Source organism: Molothrus aeneus, chromosome 6 (assembly GCF_037042795.1).
Source record: "Molothrus aeneus isolate 106 chromosome 6, BPBGC_Maene_1.0, whole genome shotgun sequence".
Classification (NCBI taxonomy): Eukaryota; Metazoa; Chordata; class Aves; order Passeriformes; family Icteridae; genus Molothrus; species Molothrus aeneus.
Genome location: NC_089651.1, coordinates 39,966,723 through 39,986,910, shown reverse-complemented (window position 1 = coordinate 39,986,910; position 20,188 = coordinate 39,966,723). Strand labels below are relative to the sequence as shown.

The following is a 20,188-nucleotide window of genomic DNA, read 5'->3' as shown; positions in this document are numbered from 1 at the left end:
GAGCAAAAAGTACAAGATGCCTGTGGACAAGATGCCTGGATCATCTGGTATCCCCAAAGAGCTCCCACTGACTACCAAAGAGGGAATTTATTACCATGTACACTTTGCAGAGGGAAATAAAGAGAAAAGTCAAGGAGGCCCATCTTTTCAGCAGAGCTTAATGAAAGGCAGAGGTATCATGTTTTTCAAAGAATGAAGATTGGCTCCTGACAGCAGCTGAGGAATGGGTCAGATCTTTGCCATGAACTCCACAGGCTGGGCAGAAGGAAGCACAAAGGCACATAAAGGGATCACCAGCACAAGGACATTGTGACAGGTCCCCTGTCTCTTTCTCATCCCTGAAATGAGTTCAAACTGCTGTATTTGGGACCGAAACACAAAGGACCAGTTAAGGATGACATGGTCTCCCTCCACCTTTCCAAGTGGCAAGCCATGCCTACCTAATCTCTTTGGTGCAGCAATGAGCTACTTCTTGCTTGACAATAGTCAGAGCTGCCTCCAAGGCTGCCAGCATTCCAGGGTGAATTCTCCTGGCCCACAGCTGCTTACACAATCATCAAACCAGTTCTGGCATCTGCTCCACTGTGCCACTCAGCCAGGAACCCACTGCTGCGGCAGTGCTGACCCAAACAGAGCTACAGGAGGACAGCATACGCAAAGGTAACATTTACTGAGAGATACAGAACTGAGTATTATGAAGGACATACATGGATGGAGAGGGCAGCAACACCACTGCAGAGGGCAGCTTGCACCCCCTTCCCAGCATGCCAGGAAAGGAGCTGGATGCTACCGGACAAGTAACACAATGGAGATAACTGTGGCATATGTGTTTGTAACAAACAGACCATTATAACATACATTTCTATGGGATCACATCTAGTGATTATATAAATCCATATAGAGATCACTGTATAAAAACTTTGTAAAAAATACTTTAAAAAAGTGTAAAAATGTGCATTCAAAAGCACGGCCGACACGGACAGCTGGGCTGTAAACATTATACTGAGTGTGCTTGTGGGGGGCGCCTGCGCCACCGAGCCCCGACAGGCCTGCCCACCAGATGGGGCTGCATCAAGTGTTTGTGGTTCTTGGGTTTAGGTTTCCCTCTGGAGCATGCCAGGAGCAGCAGCAGCCTCTGGGCAGGGTGCTGGTGGGCACTGCCCAGCTGCCACTCCTCAGCCTGCAGCCCCTGCTACCCACGGGCTGCCTGCTCCTTGCAGGACACGCTGTGGCTTTGTGGGTCCCAGGGCTGAGAGCAGGCTGAAGGGTTGTGATGATGTATCACAGGGAGGCTGCCCTCACTGGTACCACCAGCCCTGCTCCCAGGTTCAGCCTCAGAGTACATGGTTGGCAGGTTCCTGATCTTCTCTGTTCCCATGTTTGGTCCATAGTTCCCAAGGAAGCCCACTGGGTCCTGGCTGCACCAGGCCTGGGTGTACAGTTCTTCATACAGTACATACATTAGAGACCCTGGAAGACCCTGTGCCACTGTCTCCTCCTCGTGGCCCCGTGCCACCTTCACTTCTTCTCTAGCTGCTCCAGCAGTGGGTTGGCTTCGCTCTCAGGCGTCTTGATGCTGTCTGTCCGCACGATGCAGGTGGGACGGTGCCGGTTCAGCATCAGGATGAGCTGCTGCCTCTCCTGTTTCAGCTCTTCTATCTGGGCCTTCAGCTCAGCATTCATGAGCTCTAGACGCTCAGACTCCTAGCAGGACAGGAACACAACCGCATGTGACTTTATCTAGCAGGACAAGACACAAGAAACAATTTGGCCAACATGCCACCTCTGCTCGGTGCTGTCCCTCAGCCCCTGCAGCAGGGGAGCAGGCTGAAGACCTGCCAAGGCACCACATCCCTCCAGGCAGTTCATCCCCAGCCCTGCTGCCTCGTGCTTGGCACTTTGTGCCATCACACAGAAACACACAGCCACCACCTGGGGCAGGTCTCTGTCGCACCCCAGCAAAACCTGTGTCCGGCTGCTTTCCGTGCTCTGGTAAGGTATTTGGGGACAAACCCATGCTTAAGTTTTTACCCAGCCCATCTGTATGCATCTGCCCTTGTGAAATGACTCCTTCCAAGTTGTGTCATCCACCCATGTCTCACCACTGTTTGCAGAAAAACAGCAAGGTGCTGTGACAGATTTTCTGCCCTGGGGTTAGAGATGGAGTGGGCATCTGGCCTTTGAGTGGGAAAATCTTTAGGACTTCGGTCAAGGGGCCAGCACACTGCCAGCCCCTGTCCTGTGCCACACTCATATGGGTGTTCCTGCTCCAGCACCGAGGCAGAGCCATTATTATTCCTCTCTCACCACAAGCCTGGAGTCAACCTCCAGCCCTCTCCAGCCCTGGTACCATGGGTAAGCTCTGCCTGGGCATGTACATGGCCACCACCTTCACAACCTCACCAAAAGCAGGAGCTGTATTTTCCCAGATAAAGGCACTGGAGCAAGGGGTGGCAGAGGGGAAGCTCAGGAGGCAATGCTTCCTGTAGCTGGAGCACTGTTCTAGGGATGTCCCTGCTGTGCCCTGGGACAGATTGGGACACCCACCCGCTGCAGGAACTCTGTCCTCTCCTTCTTCTTGTTACGACATCGTGCTGCCGCTACTTTGTTTTTCTCCCGGCGCCTTTTCCTCCTCTCTTCTTCCTCATCCAGCTATAACAAGACAGAGAAACCCAGATCAGAGCCAGCAGATGTGGGATGGGGCAGGAGGTAGGGGTGAGCATGTGGCAGCCACCTGGTCACAGGCTACCAGCAGCATGACTTAATCCTCATGGAACCAGGTATGCTGCTGCTACAGCCTTTACCTCCATGTGCAAACACAGAGAGGGAGACCTGTACCCACAGCTGAGGAGATGGCTTCACAGGGCTGCTCCCTCCCTGAGAAAGGGAAGAGACAGAATAGAGCTCCCTCCTTGTTTCTACAAGGGTTTGTCACACAGACATCTACAGGCTCAGCTCTGTTAGCACAGACATTGAAAGCATCACACACAGAGCCAAGGACAAGAGGCAGAAAAACCCAGAAGATATCCCAGCTGAGCCTGCCCCATTCCAGTATTTGGGACTGTCTGCTGCAGCTTCAGCACTGTCTGAGTCACAGGGCCACCACAGTAAGGTGGGGACAGGTCCTGCATGCCCTGTGAGGGGGCAGGACACAGCAGTACCTGCACTGTTTGCCATGACTCAGTTCTCTGTGCTCTTTGACTCAAACCACACAGGCCAAGCCAATAGGCCCTATGAGTCAGAAAACCATAATCAAAGTATTTACTGATATATGCTGCAAGGCCTGTGTAAATGGCCTATGGCATGCCTACATCGAGGAACCCAAACTAGCTCCTTCAAGAAAAATCTGAGTGCTGGAAAGCCCTGCAAAGTCAGGTTATACTTTGCAGCATGGATAGAGAAGAAAAGGTCCCCAGTGCCTTCATCCACATTTGGCCTGGGTGTCTGAAATTTGAGCTGTCAGACTGAACTGTCTCATTCCTATCGACTGTTACCACAAGATCACCCCCCATGCAGACACACCAGCAGTGCCTGATGCCAATGAAGGCTGCAGGGGCCATCATCCACAGTAGACTGTGCACACTGCTAACAGTCACCAACTCCAAAACCCACTAATCAAAACATCCCAGTGTGATGCACAAGGACTGGAAGAAATGTGGACTCAGCAGAGGCAGGGTGAAGGGGTGGCTTAAGCAAGCTGCATGTACTGTACACAGCATGCTGTAGAAGGCAATGTCTGCGCTTTACAGCACTAACAGTTTTGCATCTTTTCTACCTTGCTTTGCAAGCATTATACCACAGTTGCTATTTCAGCTGCAGTGAAAATATTAAGCAAAGCCAGCACAAGCTGTGCACAGACTTCCATAATGCCAGGCTGCCACGTAGTGTCATGGGGCACCAATGTACCACGCCTGTGAGAACTACAATGGGAACTGCACTGAGAGCCCCAAGTCCAGTCAGAAATGGACAGCTCACACTGCACCCACATAAATTAGATGTGACAGGTTAGCAGGAGTAATCTGGAAGGCACTAACTCTACATTTGACTTCCAGGTCTTATAAAAGTTCCTGACAGAAATTAAGAGGAGGTGGACATCAGGGTAGATGCAATTCCCCTCTGCACATTTACCAACTACTCATCTACCCCTAAGACAGCTTCCCGGTCTGTTAGTTCCAGGATTACTAGGAGGGTGCATAGAAGTCATTTGTGCTCACAGTTCCAAAGCTCAAAAACCACCCCCAAACTTGGCTTCAAAAGTACATTTTGGGGCCTAACAGCAACTGGAAGAGCAACCAGCAACTGCACCAGCCCTGGAAACTGCCTGACATTTCCACGCTCTGTTGGTCCATTCAACAAGAATTACAGAATAAATGACCCTCCACCCCACAGAGGGCCCAGCAAAGGGCTGTGTCCTTTAGATGGAATACAGATGCCCAAGGAAGGTGGCTCAACACAGACAGAAGAAGCTTGAACCCTTGGTTCTGTATTTTGAGCACAGCTCCTGTAGCTTCATAGAAAATAGAAAGGTTTGAACAAGATCTTAAAGATCACTTAGTGTCAACCCCCCTACCATAGGCAGGGACCTCTTCCAGTACAGCAGTTGCTAAAAGCCCTGTCCAGCCTAGTCTTGAACACTTCCAGGTATGAGGAATCCACAAATTCTCAATGCTGAGAAGTTCTCTTTTCAAGACAGCAGGTTTTTTTCCCCATCTGCTTCTGCTTGATTTCAATTCAAAAAGGTGACACAGCCCTGGTGCTGAGGGTTAGGACGTTATTCAGAGGCACATGGGACAGTGATGTTGTGTCACCCAATAGCACTTCCCAGCAGCTGATCTCCAGGGGATGGATCCCTGTGGGTAGAAGTCCCTGTGGGGAAGCCTCCTGAACTGCTTCAGTCAGCAGCCTCAGAGACTGAGGTGATCATCTGCCTAAGGGGCAAGGCTCAGTCCCAGAGGAGCACCCCAGGTGGGATTCAGTGGTGGAGGAGCCCAGCAGCATCTGTCTACACCTGTCCAAGAGGAGAGCAGCTTTCCCAGTGGGGCTGTCCATCACCCTGCAGAGAAGCTGACCCCCAACACGCACTGGGTGGGTTTTGCATGTGTCCCCAGGCACACAGACCCCAATGCCAGGAGATGCTGGTGCCCCCAGCAGAGCAGAGAGAGATGCCTTGGCCAGGCTCATGGCAGGCAGCCTGTCCTGCCAGGCACCACGGAGTGGCACACCAGCACCCAGCACTCCTGGGCTCCAGCACCCTGCAAGAGGAAAGCAGCTGCAGGCTGCATTGCAAAACTGTGCGTGGGCAGCTTCTTGGCCACTCATGGGATAAGCAGCTACTGCAACAGCTCCCTCAGGCTTTTGCTGCAAAGCCTTGCCAAGGGCAGCTCCATTTGCTGTCTTCAACTCCTCAGCTTCATGGGCCATGCAGGGGAGGAACCAGCTGCATGGAAAGTAGCTGAGCAAGGGCTGTCAGTGGGTTTTCTCTTAGCTTTCCTCCACATTGTGCCTCAACAGCTGGCTCAGAGGACAATCAGCAGTTCCAGCACCTGCTGTGGGGCAGAACTGCCCTGTCCCTGTCACACAGATGCCAGTGACGTCACATATCCATGCCCACAAAAAGCAAAAGCAGTGGCTGCAGGGCCAGCTCAGAGGTGCCCAAAATGCCCCAGAAAAGGAGCTGAGCCTGGAAAGACAGCATAGCCACAGAGTCACCCTCTTTCTTCCCCAAGCCATGAAGCAAGGCAGGCACTGCAGACCATTTGCTGCATTAATACCCAGGCCAAGAGCTTGGAAGAGAATTTGGCTTCAGCTGAAAATCCGTGACTGCTTTGCCCATAGAGGAACGAAAGCCATCAGCATGCCCAGGGCCTCACAATGGCCTCCCACAGTATCCTAGCCTCAGCTCTTCCCACTGCAGAGCTGTCCAGTCCTTCCCAGGCAACCTCCAGGCTGCACAAGCTGACTGGACACTCTCTTGGGCACAGAGCTCCTGTGCAAGGTGCTCAGATGAGCTACATCATAGCAGTTCTACCCACAGGAGTCCACCTCAAACAGCTGGGGGAAAAGAACAGGGATGCTCTGCACAGATGGCTGCTGCTGAGGTTCTGCTAAAAAATTGGGCTAAATCAAGTGTCAGCACCATTTGGAGAGCAGGTTACCCCCTGGAACTCCTATTTTACTCCTTTCAGCTCACAGCTCATCACAGGCAGCTTTTCACATCATCCAGCACCTCCATGCTCATGCTGCCAGAGAACACACATCACCCCATCCTCATATGGCATCATCTGAGGTAACCTCACCCAGAGCAAATGCTGTTCAGAAGGCTGTATATTGGACCTTCTAACAGCAGCCAGCACCTTCGCCACCGTGGGACCTCTGAAACGGTGCATTCCCAGCTCCATCTGCAGGCAGTAGGAGGTGCAAACACTCACCACCAGCTCAGCCAGAGTCAAAGACTGGACAACCAATACATGGGACATAAGCATTTCCCTGGTCCCTTCAGCCTGGTTCTGGCATGGCAGCCTGTGGTACCAAGCAGAAACCACCCATCTTCCCCATCCCAGGAAAATCGAGGTGAAGCCAGGGCCCACCTCAAGCAATGGGGCAGGGGCAGCTCCCAGCCAGCAGCACCTGCAGCACAGGCTGAGTCACTGCTCCACACACCCCATTCCTGCTGGAAAGGCAACACCAATGACAGAAGCACCAAGGGCTTGTTGACTTGGGTGACAGGCTGTGTGACTTCTACTCTGGGTGCATGCCCCAACCTAGGGACATGTTGGCTGCAGCAGACCCCATTCCACACGCAGGGTTTGAGTTCAGATGGCTGCCAATTGCTGCACTGGACCAGGTCTGGGATGCTGAGGCCACCACTGCCAGCCAGGGACAGGAAATCAGGCAGGGAGGAGAGGCAGCTAGTGGAGCAGCTGCTAACATGCATGCACATCATCAAACAGGGAGCTTATAAAACACACTGCTGGCCACTGCTACTACAGCCAAGCACAGGCAGGAGGGAAACCCACACAAATACAGACACCAGCCCTGCAGGGCCACCTGCAGCCAGCAGCCTCCAATACTCACCTCACTTTTGACAGGCTGGGGTCTCTTGCCAAGCTTCACCTCCAGGAACTGGAGAGGCGAGATCATGGCCCCGATGTTGCGGATATCGGCGCACTTGAGCTCCTCGGCGGTCAGGGCTGTGCCCGGCAGCCCCGTCAGGGGGCCCAGCCCAGGCAGCGCTCCGGCCGTCAGCGACGGGTCGGGGATCTGCCCTGGCATCATAGCAGGGGACACGGCTTCCTGGGCTGCAGGGGGACAGACACATCCCATTACAACCCAGTGACAGGGCCTCGTCACACAGCACAGGACTAACTCATCCTACAGTCCCATCACCTACAGGGGTATGAATCAAGGCCGACATTCTCCCCCAGGAAGGGCAACGGCAGAGAATAAGCAGAATCTGTATTATAGAAACCAAGTATATGAATCCTGCGAGGAAGAATAGGCCACTGGGGTGTAGATCAGGAAGGGAAGAGACCTGAGAGGCAAAGCACCAGAAGAACAGGAGCTGGCTGCAATGACAGTGACGTGATCCCATGGACACCTTTCTCTGGAGAACAGGAGATCAGGGTTTGCTTTAGGCTGAATTTTGATTAATTAATGTGTGGATTATGAGTAGAAGAAGAAAATGGCACAAATAGGACCATAATATGCCCTAGGCTGGATTCCTTCTGGGCAGGCTCAGCCACTGTCAGGGCTGGAACACAGCACACAAAGACCACAGATAAAACTGCAAGAAAAAATACCCGCCACTGTACAAACATCTCTCAGCACAGACATGAGGAAACAAAGGCTGGAGGGGAAGGGAAATGGTGCAAGGTTCAAAAGTCCTCTTCTATCATGAGAAAAAAAGTGAGAATAGGATCAAGGCAAACTTCAGCAAGTCACTTATTTTACTCCTTTTTGATGAAAAGGAGTTATCAATAACTATGAAGAACAAGCAGCAAAGATATAATAAAATTAAACCTAAAATGGGAAGTCCATAGAGCTGGAGCTGTTACATCAGTCCAAAAGCCATTGGAGCAGATGGTTCTTGGCTGCAATGCAGGTACATCCCTGCTGTGTAACTGGCCTGGGACATTCACAAGTTACCTACTTACAACATTCACTGCTGTCCACACAGCTGCCATTTGCCCCTCTTCTTCAACTCAACCACGTCCCAGTGCATGTGCACTGCTCAACCACGTCCCAGTGCGTGTGCACTGCTCTCCTTGCCCTACCCATCCAGAGAAGTCCCAGCACACTGTAGGAGCCTCCAGGCACCCACCCCATTCTGCCCCTGTGCAGGAGGTACCAACACAGCAGGGACCAGCAATGTCAGGAGAGAAACAGACTAAAGGAGTGGACCCATAATCTCAGTGTGCAGCTTCCTGCAACCACAAGAGCCAGTTAGAAGGCAGGATTCAACAAACAGCTGGGGAAACTCATGGAGGCTCTCACAGCACCAAGTGTCAGAGAAAGGAGGAGCCTTAAATGAGGGATAACAGGCACTTGCCCTGTTCTTTCCAAAGCATCCACTCTCATCTCCTGAGGGACCAGGTAACAGGAGATAACAGATTTCTGGCCCAGGCAGTAGAGCCATGCAGACTCACACACACTTAGCCAAGCCAGCTGCCACAGCTGCTCAGCATTTGCCATGCTAGGGAGACAAATCTATGTCAGTACCAGGCTGAAGACTTGAGTAAAGCTGCATGTGAGATAGAACTGCTGGATCACAGAATCACAGAACAGCTGAGGCTGGGAGGGATCTCTGGAGATTGCCTGGTCCAACTGCCCTGCTCAAGTGGAGTCAGTGGGAGCAGGCTGAACAGGGTTAATCAAGACAAACAGAGAAAAGGATTTCTTGGCACTGGCACATCCCTTTTCCCATGAGATTATTTAATATATTTGTTAATGTGAAGGAAGCAGAGATAAGCAGCAGAAGGAGAGGAAAAACAAGCATAGAGGCTAGTCAAGGGCAGAGAGGCTAATGCAAGCTCCACAGCATCCAGCACGGGTGCTCTGCAAGCTGCATTGGTGTGACAGACAGACTGATTTGCAGCAGAGAGTGTCTTCAACCTGCAATGAGCTGTGAGCTGTCAAACAGTCTAATCTGCCAATGAAGAGGTCCAGGTGTCAGCATGAAATGTCCCCTGCAAGGGTTTGCTCAGCTGTGACCAAGAAGACTTGGGAAAGAGCAGGGAAAGCAGATGCAGCAAGACAGAAACCATAAAGGGGAATCAAGCCCTCTGCTCCAGTCATCCTTTAGGAGACTAGAAAAGGGGAGAGCAAGCCAGTGTTCAGCAGTGCTGGGAGCACTGCTGTGGGGAGAGGAAGCTGGGCAGGGAGGAGGTGATCTGCATAAGGTCATTAAAGCCTGAAGAGAAGACAGGAAAGACAGACAAGTAACTTCCCAAGAGAAGAGATACTCCCTGATGAAATGGACTCTTGCCCATTTGGTGACAGAAAAAAAGACAAAATACTTGGTAATGATACTTGACCTCCAAAAAGACTACAAGTCAACTCCATGAGACTGCAAGGACCTAAGCTGATGCAAAGTATTCATTCTTCCACAGAGATCTCTAAACTAGAAAAATGTAATTCCACATCTGCAGTGCAATCTTGTACTGACATCTCGTACCAGAATCTGCACCAACATCTTCTAAGGTGCCCAGAGATGCCCAATGCAGCTGGGCTCTGAAGCTGCAAGCTATACCTCCCTCCCCCTTCCTTTCAGGCCTACACAAGGCTAAGATGCTCCACTGCTCCAGAAATAAGCACCATCACACCCTTAGGCTGCACTCCAGACAGGAAAACACAAGTTATTTAGGGAATGTGGCTAAATCCCTACCACCTTCCTCAGAGATCATCCCTCTACAGCAGGAAGGCACCTGGTCAATGAGGTGGATGACAAAGGGGAGGTGAATCCAGAGGTTCTTCCCAGGACCCCCTGACACAAGACAGAGCTGTATGGGGTTAAATCCAGTCTACCATTTTGGGATAGCTGCATACACTACAGAGCTGGCCATTTCCCTGATGCTGCCACCAAGGTGACATGCTGTGGCACTGGGGAAGACACCTGCCAACAGCAGCAGAGCCCAAGCCAGCAATCCCACAGATGTCCATCCCCAGCTTGAACAGTTTATGTCAACATTTAAAAAAATAAAATAGAAAAATAATCAGTAGCAAAAGTATATGAGCAGCCACTTGAAGTCTCTCACAGACTGATTTGGGGCCCTGACCCACCCTTTCACAGGCTTCAGCATGAGAATTGACTTGAACCCAGCACTGGATGCTAAAATCCATTCTGGACTTGGAGGACTTGGTTTTAATTTATTCATAGAATCACAGAATATGCTGAGTTGGAGGGACCCATCAGGATCATCGAGCCCAGCTCCTGACACTGCACAGGATAGCCCAAGAATCACACCATGTGCCTTAGACTGTTGTCCAGACACTTACTGAACTCTGTCAGGCTTGGTTCTGTGACTACTTCCTTGGGGAGCCTGTTCTAGCACCCAACCACCCTCTGGATGAAAAACCTTTTTCTGATATCCAACCTAAACCTCCTCTGCCTCAGCTTCATGCCATTTCCTCAAGTCCTGTCACTGGTCACAAGAGTACCTGCCCCTCCTCTTCCCCTCACAGCGAAGTTGTAACTGCAGTGAGGTCTCCCCTCAGTCTCTTCTTCTCTAGGCTAAAGAGACCAAGTGACCTCAGCCACTCCTCATACAGTTTCCCCTCCAGGCCCTTCACCATCCTCATGGCCCTCCTTTGGATGCCCTCTAATGGCTTCATCTCTTTTCTCTATTGTGGTGCCCAAAACTGCTCACAGCATTCAAGGCAAGGCCACATGTGTGTGGAGCAGAGCAGGACAATCCCCTCCCTTGACTGGCTGGCCATGCTGTGCTTAATTTTCTTCCATCATGACATGCAGCTGACAGCACCCAGGCTAGACAGTCCAGGTCCTCAGGCAGACTGAATATAGGGTCACTGCAATTTATGAAATAAGGAGCAAGGAGAAACCCATTCTTTGGACTGTGGGCCAACCTGACCACTCAGCACCCTCCCCATGCACTCCTGAGCCTGGGGCAGGTCCCTGGGGACAAATGGCTAAAGATTTGAGAAACCACTTTTTTTTTCCCTCCAGCACATCTTCTCCTTCTGCATCTTTGATCTGGTAGCTTGATAGGCCTTGAATTAGCCTCTGTACCAGTGTAACACACAACACAGGTCAGAGTGAAGGGGCTGGCCCAGTATCCAATATGCTCTAAAAATGTATCCTGGATCCAGGGACTGCAGTGCCAAAGCCCATATCACACCTGCATCAGGGGAAACTAAATTTTAAGCTCATCAAACCAAAGTGCCAGAAGCCTTCTGGATAACCATAAACCTGCACGTTAAGATGAGCTGAGAACTAGGTAGAAAGGGGGAAAAGAGTCTTCTACAGGTGAGAGCTTGCTCAGGGGCCAGAAAGCTCAGGAGCACATTGAGAACTGCCAAGAGTCAAGCTGAAGTAGGCCTGGGGGAGGAACGTAACACCATTCCCAGCAGGGCTATAACCATGGAAATAGAAAGGAATGAGGAGAGGTGCCATCCCTGTCTGCAGAGCAGGGGTGCAGTAACAGATCATCTCCCCAATTCTTGAGGGCCCTCAGCCCCAGGCACTGTCACTCCTGCTGATTGGAAGGACTCGAACAAACTCCAAGTTTGTTCCACTCCTTTGCTTCTTCCTAATGTAAGCACAACTTTCTTTTCACCCCAAGTCCCAGATACTCTCCCATTCTTTTCTGGTGAGTGCCAGAGCTAAGCTGTACTTTGATAACATAAAAAAGCCAGAGTATGGAATTCTATTTATTACTTTCATCTTCCTCCCAAAGCTGTCATCCTGGCAGACATGGACATGCCTACCTATAGCTCCAGCATACTGGTACCACGTTCACATGGTAGGGCAGAACTTTAAAGCTCAGGATCTGAGTTTGATCTTTAGGTTGCAGCTCTTCAACAGCCACCTCTGGCTGGATGGGGTGAATACAGCTGGTGCCTTGCCAATTCTTAACTGGTTTCTGGATATTCCCTTGCAGCATTTGCTATTTCTAAGGCACATGAACCAACTCACCTCTATATTCATTCTTTCTAACATAGTGCTTTAGTTGGGATTCTTATTATATTTTTTTTCTTTTCAGAACTGATAAATAACACAGCCTTTTTCCCCTCAATGCCAGATGGTGTTTCAACATCTCCTTACACGAGCTTGGAAATGTCATGTCTTCAGTACAACCTAGCTTTCTGCTGTCCTGTATTTGAACCCCACAATTCTTTTGTATGCATTATAACAGCTATGCTTTTGCACATAATGAAGCCAATAGCAACACATCAAGGGGAAAGAGAATGTGCAGTCTTGCACAGGACCATTGGATCAGCATGACACCAGCTTCTTGAGTTTACATTCACCATTACTGGGCCTTCTGCACCAACACTATTCATTGTTTTGTGCCATGACATCAAGATGCTCCAGAGTGAATTAGGAGAGAGAAGGCTTTCTTACAACTTCAGTTCAATGATTAATACCTTACACCATTCATTGCTCTGTTCAGCAACCATCTTTGCAGCAAAAATCTGGTCAACACATGATTTCACAGGTCAAAATTTAGTTTTTATTTCTTAGCTTTGCCTCTACACTCCCTTATTCTGGTTAAAATGCTGTAACACAAGACTTGACCTCTTGCCGAAATGTCTGTAAACCCTCCTGATAATTGCAGCAACTTTTGCATCCTTGCTTTGGCACTGTTCTTCCTGTGGACTCAATCAACTCAGTTATTTTATCAGCAGTCTCATACTCAAAAAGCTGACAGCAGTACAGCTTTCTTTGCTCACCTTGGTTTTGCTGCATGTTTCCCACCAGTTTCAAGTGTTTGCGTGCTTTGTTCCCCAATTATGTCCCTATGGTCAGCATTCTGTGACACTGGTTGATTTAATATTTCTTAAAGGCAGCACCCATTACTCTTAGTTTTTCTCCTACTGCCAGAGTCTGTTATCTTCTGGAAACCACAGCCTAGAGGGAAGAAGCTTTACCAAGTTGTTTCTGTCCCATACAGTTGCCCAGCTTCCTCAGTGACACTGTCCCCACATACCTTTCTATTCTTTCTCCTGCAGTTCTAATCTTCATGTTCTTGGGCTTTTTTTTTTTTAATGGGTTGGGTTTTTTCCTCTTCCTATACTGATTTGTTTGCTGCTTTTTCAGGGGACTCTTTGTTTGGGTTTGTGTTTGGTTTTTTTTTTTAAGAAGCTGATGTTTGCACAGCAGTTACAGCATAAATCTAACATGTGTAGGCATAATTTGTATAGCCCAGGGGGCTTGTGCTCCCCTTGCTAGCCTGTATTCACACCCCTCCTGCCACCTTTTCACTGCTATTCTTACCCAGACTAAAACTGGCACAGGAATGCCTACCTGTGTTGAAATCATGCATTCAATTCCCTGCACACAGACTGCCTCAGTTTGTATCCATCATCCTATGCATCCAGAGGTGTTGTTTGTTTCTTTAAAAACCAAATGCAGCTGCTACTGTTGTACCGTGAGCATCTTCCTGCAGAGATGGCCATGACATCCCAAAGCAGGCTCTGACAGTCACACTTCAATTTAACTTGCCATTACTGCCTTATCTCTGGTGTCAGCTTCCTTGGTGAGAGTGAGGGCTATTTGCAGCCTTATTATCAGTTTTGCTGTCTATAATACAATCACAGTTTCTTACAACATAAGCTATTTCACATGTGCTGACATTTATAATGGCTGATCCAAGTACCCTTTTGATGCTCAGAGAGCCAGTCTAGCATCTAATATTGCCAGCCAGCAGATTCTGACACTCTGTACCTACCAGCATGTTTCTCTTTTGCCCATGTTAAGCACTGCACTAAGGCATAGTCTGTCCTACCAGCCCTTCTCCATGCTGCCTGCAGAATAAAGGCCATGCTTGCCTGCTATTCTCTCAGCAGGCTCAGCCTGGGTGCCTGCCATTACTTGTCAGCTGCCATGCATCAGAGCACTGCTGGAGTCTGTAAGCCCCATACAAGCAATCTTTGAACTCTTCATCAGTGTGTTAGCACCTAGCACAACATTGCCATTTCTGTGTACTGTCTTGGAGCACCTGAGTCACAGTAACTGGCCTTTCATCTGCTCCTGGCCAACAGGGAACAATAATTCTGATTTGGAGATCAGAAGCAGCACTACCAGCATATAGTTCCTTAGATTCTACTCTGCTTTGCTGCCATTTTAATTTTTTTTTTTTTTAGCTCCTGGCTATTAAGCTACTTCAGTCTGTATGTCACACATTGAATCTATCTAGTTCCTTCTGTGAGCAGAAGGATGATTTATAGGAAAGCCCTTTCCTGACATACCCAACTTCTCATGAACCAAGAATGTAACTTCTAAAACAAAGACAGGGCAGTTGTCTACCACTCTTTCTCTGAAGCTCCGAGCTACTTGCTTTTTTCCATCTGGACTCTTCTGAGAAGACTGCAGAGTGCTAATGATCTGAAGCCTACAGACCTTCTTCCACTTCAAGGTTCAGGCCCCAGTGGGAACAGATGAAGGCAGAATGACACTACCCCATATTCCCAGTGACACAAGTACCTTCCCATGCAATTAGAGCTTTCTTCTGCTATCTAAAACATGGGACTCTCCCATTGCCACACAATTAAATCTGCTCTAGATGTATTTAATTTTGAGTAGCACCTTACAGTCATACCTTCTGGCTAGCTGCTTCTGCTCTGCACTGTTAAAAGCAGAAACTTGCAGGGCCAGTGCCAAGCACCACAGTGATCAAAGTTATTTGCCAAACATCAGAACACAGCAGCAGACAAGCCCTTTGGGGGTAACCAGTCTTTTCAGGTCCCCATGCAGTAGCTCTGGCAAACATGGACTTTAACTACAGCCATGGTGTATTCATTCAATCAGTTGCTGAACCTGTTAATGCCAAGGAACCCACCACCTATAGCATACTGAAAAGCTGCAGTGACACCAGCTGGGATAAAAACACCTATGTCTCTCTCTACTGAGCACCTAACGTTACTTACTGTTTTATGGCATCACAGAAGTCCCCCTTGTTGAAAGGCCAGGTAAAGGCATGCTCACAGCATGGCCCATCAAGAGCACTGAGGCAGAGCACACCACCTCAGAATGCAGGATGCTGCAGTACCTCACTACTCACTGTAGTGCCCCCACACCCCATTTCCATCCCAGGAGGGAGAGACAGCTCCTACAACCAGGTTCTAGGATTGCAGGTCCAAAGACTCATCTGTGCCCTTCCCACAGACACTCCAAGCTGCCATTCTTGCTGTTCCTTTCCTCCCACAGGCAACCCCACGTGCTGGGAGAAGAGTTGCAGGGCTTGTGAACACCCATACATGTAACCTCCCACCCCTAGTTCAGAGTGAGTGGGGGGCCACAATGCTGAACAGAAGGAGGAGCCATGAAGAACTGTTCCTCAGGAGGTGGAATTCTAAACCTATTTCATGAGTGGGAACATTCTGGCTCGGTCCTGCACTTCTAGCTGGCAGGAGGATCATCCGAGTCATTGACAGACAGAGGGCTATGAGAAGCTTTCTAAAAACAGGAATACAAAGAGCCCTGCTGCCCTCCCTCCTCTCTTCCATCAGGGAAGCTCAGAGCTTCCTACATGTGCACACGGGGCAGCCCAGAGCAGATAGCATCTCCTTGGCAGAAATGCCATTTTGCAGCCCTTGTCCAGCTGAGTCTCACCATTAGGCCTCTACACCTGCCTGTCTAATGCTTTGACTTCTTGTCCCTTTTGTGAGGAGGAGGGATACTGGTTCTCCAGTCCTCAGCCTTAGAAATAATCTCCATTTGCCATTAGCAAAGCAGTCAGCTCACAGCCCTTCCTCCCTGAGCATTTTCCTCCATACCTTCACAGGGCAGCAAAAAGCTCCAGTTTAGCTGCTCCCACCACTGCAATGCAGCGATTGACTTCCAAGCAACCTGCAACAGCAGGGTTTGTACAGCACCCACCATAGCAAGGCTCCCCTACTGCCATAGTTAATTGCAATAACTGCAAAAAAGTGTCATTATGTATCACAGTATTATTAAGATTGCAATTAATTATTTGAGGTTGCACCACCCATTGGACAGCAGTGCAGAGCAGGAAGGTAAAAGTTAGCCTATTTGTACCTGAAGCAGCTCAAAGGGATTTGAGAAGGAAGGAATATCCTGGTCTGAGAAAACCTCAGTGTCTGAGCTGCAGCCTAACAACTGACTTGTTGAAATCACCAAGGACCTTCCATAACCACACGTGGTCAGGGCTAGAACCTTCTTCAAGAAGACAATCATGCTCCAGCACAAAGCTCTGCCCTCAGGGGCCAAGGACAGCCTCAGAGATGACAGCCCCCACACCCCCTAAAAACTCCTCAAAATTATGCCTTTAATGCCAGGGTCATCCACAAAGACCTCTAATCCATATAAAGACCAGCTCTGGCTAGTTTGCAGCAGCACTGCTCAGCTCAGAGGCCTATATGTGCCTTCAGCTCTCTGTCTGCATGTTAAAATAGCCTGCAATGTTTGGACTGATACTCTGGACAGTCCAAGCAACTGAGACATGCAGCCAAAGACAGATGGCATCAGGTTTGCAGTGCCCCCTCCTAGCTGCACGGCACTGCAGGATACATACACATGCTGGCAAGGGGTCCCACGCCTCACCATGGCTCTGCCTCCCTTGCTCTTGGGGCCAGGCCCACTAGGAACAGCCACTGCAGTGAAAAGAGCCTCTTACAGCTTCACATCCAAGGCATTGCATGCTGCCAAGAACCTGGCCCAGGCAATGCAGCTGAAGTAGCAAACACTAGCACAGGGAAGGAGACCACAGAACAGATGCTCAGTGCTCCTTGAGCAGTTGGACACACTGCTCAGATGGACAGGGCAGGAGGAGGCAAGAGGTCTGAGGGAGTATTTACTCCTCCTTGGCAAGGAATGTAGCACAGGGACCTCTGCATCCTGTAAGGAGGGAAATACTCAGCTGTGAAGATGCAGGGAAAGCATCCATAGGCATCTCAATGAGGAAGCAGAGGCAATAACCTGCACACTAATTCAGCAGATTTTGTTAATTCCCCAGACACCAGGGGCAACCAATTGCTGCATGATCCAGTAATGATGTGGATGGCAGCTCCTGCACCCACACACTCATCCCCTAGATGGGCAGGTTTTTGCATTTTTAAATCACTAGGACTAATACTAAGAATCTGAACTCCAAAGACTGCCATTCACAGATGCCCTCACACAAGCTTTTAGCAACAAATTCCCAGGGCATACTCTGTCAAGAGAGCCTCCACACACAGATTTTTATGCAAGTTTTCCCAAAACTAGCTAAAAAATCCTGGTTTGAGCTGCAGAAGCATTTGCTTCTGCTGAGCTCTTGGAGTCCAAGCACACACACACACACACACACTCACAGTTTGGCAGTGGTTGTGTTCCAGGGCTGGTAATGCAAGCCATGGAGCAGGCTGCCAAGACAAGCAAGAGAACGAGCCAGGCCCTGTTTCATTGGCCACCATACGCTGCATATGGCCCTGGAACCAGCCAGCACAGTGTTCTCACCCTCCTTGAAGGCATAGGAGACTCTGTGTTTTCAAATACACCTCCACAGGGCCTTCATTAAAGGAAAATGGAAACATAATGTAGCTCTCGCTCCCCTGGTATTTCTCTCTTTCCCCCAATTTGCTCTCAAACCTATTTCCCTTCCATGGAAAAAAGAAAAGTGCCTCCTGGAGCAGAGCGTGCAAAAGAATGCAACTTCCATTCAACTCCATGCCTGACTGCTAAAGCGGACTTGGGACCGCGCGGCGGGGGCACCTCCAGGGCCCCTTTCCTTCCCCGGGCCTCCCGGGCTGGAGACACGGCTGGCGACAGCAGGGCCGGCAGCGGCGGGGACCCGCGCCCCTCACCTGCGCGCCCAGCCGGCAGGTGAAGGGAGGGAGGCAGCGGCGCCTGAGGAGCGGGGGAGGCCGCCCCCGCCGCCCCGCAGCTCCTCGGTGCGGCAGCAGCCCCGAGCCCGGCACCTCCAGCCCCCGCGCGTCGCGGGCTGCGGGGGCAGCAGCCCGGCTCTGAGCCGCCCATGCGGCTGTGCCCGCCCCCGCGCAGGGTCTCCCGGCATCTCCGCCGGCCGCCCGGACAGCGGCAACCTGCCCGCTGCCGCGGGACACGGGATGCTCCTCCGGGCGCCCCCCGCTCCAGCCCCCGCCGCCGCTGTCCGCCACCCCCGCGGAGCCCCGCGCCGCCGCCCGCCCCTGCCGCAGTCCCGGCCCGCCCGGCGCGTCCCCCGCCCGCTCCCGTACCCACCGTGCAGAGCGACCGGGCTGCCGGGGTGCCCGCGGGGCCCGGCCGTAGGGGCCGGGCGCGGGCTGCAGGCTCAGCCCCGCCGCCTCCGCCGCTGCCCCGACCCCCGGGCCCCGCCGGGTGCCGATGTGGGTGCCGGCCGCCGCCGGGGCGCCTCGGCCCGCCACCGCCCGCCGCCCCGGTACGCGCCTCCCGCAGGCTGTGGCAGGCGGCGGGGTGGGTTGCATCAGCCCCGGTTATATAGCGGCCCCTGGGCTGCGGGGAGGGGTCGGGAATGCGGAACCGGCCGGGCTGCCAGCGCCACACGTCAGGGAGGGCGGGGGAGCGGGGCCGCGGGGCGGGGAGCGCCGCGCAGGGGTGGGACCAGCCGGGGCACCTCGACATCCCGCACCTCGGCATCCCGCACCCCACGGCCAGGCGTCCCACACCTCACGGCCCGGCATCTCCGCATCCTGCACCCCGGGACTCCGCACCCGCCATCCCTCGGCCACCCTCTGCCCTCGCAGCCGGCATCTCCGCACGCTCCCGCAGCTCTTGACCCCTCCGCACCACGGCACCTCCGGACCTCGCACCCCGACCGGGTGCGCGTCTTCCCCGCGCTCCTATTGCGCCCCTCCGCACACTCTCTGCTTCCCTCCGGTCGCTCTCGTTCCCCGGCGCACGCCTGGACACCGTCCCGGGCAGCCGCCACAGCCGTGCCCGAGCTAGCCCGATTTGTGCGAAGCCTCCGTTCCTCAGTCCCGAGCCTGGGAAAAAGAGGCAAAGGACCAGAGAGACTATCCAGTGCTCCCAAGCATCAAGCACACCTCACCCAGGGCAGCAAAGGCACAGGGGCAGGGGTTCAGGGCTGCAGGGTCACTCCACTGTCCTGTGGGAGGCAAGAACTCTCTCATCTCATCCCTCCCCCAGCCTGGCCGGCTCATGCCCCACACAACACTGGCTCCCTCATACAAGGGCTGAGGGCTGTCAGCCCCAGCTCCACCACTCCCTTGACTCTTGGCCTGGAGAGTAACCAGGCAGAAGCAGAGGGGTTCAAGGCACCTCTTCCCAGCTGTTTTGTTTCCTTATCATCAATGGGACGTCAGGATGGGACATTGCCAGAAGCACAGGTACACCCATGGTGCCCAGTGTTCTAGCACCTTGATGTTGGATGGGAATCATGGAACAGGTGACAGACTGGGGCCTTCCTGATAACTGATTTGTGTTTGTTTCTTTCCTCTTTCTCTCTAACATTGGCCTCTTCCCAGCTGCATCAGCCAAAGCCTTCTGGGGAAGCAAAGCTTTGCACAGCTGGAGGACCATGCTGGATCTGCCATAGGTACTGGATGCTCCAGGGCTGTTGCTCCTACAGCATTTTGGGACAGAAAGGCTCCCTTTCCTTTGGAAAGACAGCATTCTAAGAGTAGTTAACAAAACCACCAGGCTGAGCAGCACTACCCAGCTAAGTGACAGTGCCACCTCTCTGACCCACCTAACACCACAGAGAGGCATCATCCACCCTACCTCATTTTCCTTCCCCTGACTTGTCAGTCATTGTTTCTTTTCAGCATTCACCAATTTAATTTCTTTTCACAACTAAGGATTCACACTATTCATCATCTACAAGGTCTTGCCATCAGCACTTCCAGCCTTGTCCTCTTCATCTGTACCTCAGCAAGAGAAAGAGAATTCAGAGAGATCTGAGACTGAGCAGGAACATGGGATTAGAAATGCTGTGTTCAGAATAGGATATAACCTGCCCAAGCTGTCCTACAGAAATAGCTAACATCTTGGCTTTGCAGGACACTGCACATATATCTTCATTACTAATCATCT

General features: G+C 51.5%; 1 protein-coding gene across 2 annotated transcripts; it reads right to left on the bottom strand.

Moving 5' to 3' along the window:
• Nucleotides 1-651: 651 nt before the first annotated feature.
• Nucleotides 652-18,466, bottom strand: JDP2 (Jun dimerization protein 2). 2 transcript variants are annotated; one of them, XM_066552201.1, is made up of 4 exons: nucleotides 18,377-18,466; nucleotides 7,075-7,298; nucleotides 2,548-2,652; nucleotides 652-1,704 (listed from the first exon to the last, which is right to left on the bottom strand). In XM_066552201.1, exons 2-4 carry the CDS (start codon nucleotides 7,273-7,275, stop codon nucleotides 1,519-1,521), a joined length of 492 nt encoding a protein of 163 aa, XP_066408298.1. In that variant the 5' UTR covers nucleotides 7,276-7,298; nucleotides 18,377-18,466; the 3' UTR covers nucleotides 652-1,518. The 2 variants fall into 2 exon arrangements, with proteins under 2 accessions (XP_066408298.1, XP_066408297.1); XM_066552200.1 differs by lacking the exon at nucleotides 18,377-18,466 and having other exon boundaries at nucleotides 7,075-7,582.
• Nucleotides 18,467-20,188: the final 1,722 nt, after the last annotated feature.

Excerpts from the sequence above, each read along its gene's own strand:
- JDP2 (XM_066552200.1), bottom strand. The coding sequence starts at position 7,323 with ATGGGATGTGTCTGTCCCCCTGCAGCCCAGGAAGCCGTGTCCCCTGCT. Across the intron at positions 2,653-7,074 it reads CCCAGCCTGTCAAAAGTGAG|CTGGATGAGGAAGAAGAGAG; the intron begins GTGAGTATTGGA and ends GTCTTGTTATAG. Across the intron at positions 1,705-2,547 it reads GGACAGAGTTCCTGCAGCGG|GAGTCTGAGCGTCTAGAGCT; the intron begins GTGGGTGTCCCA and ends CTGTCCTGCTAG.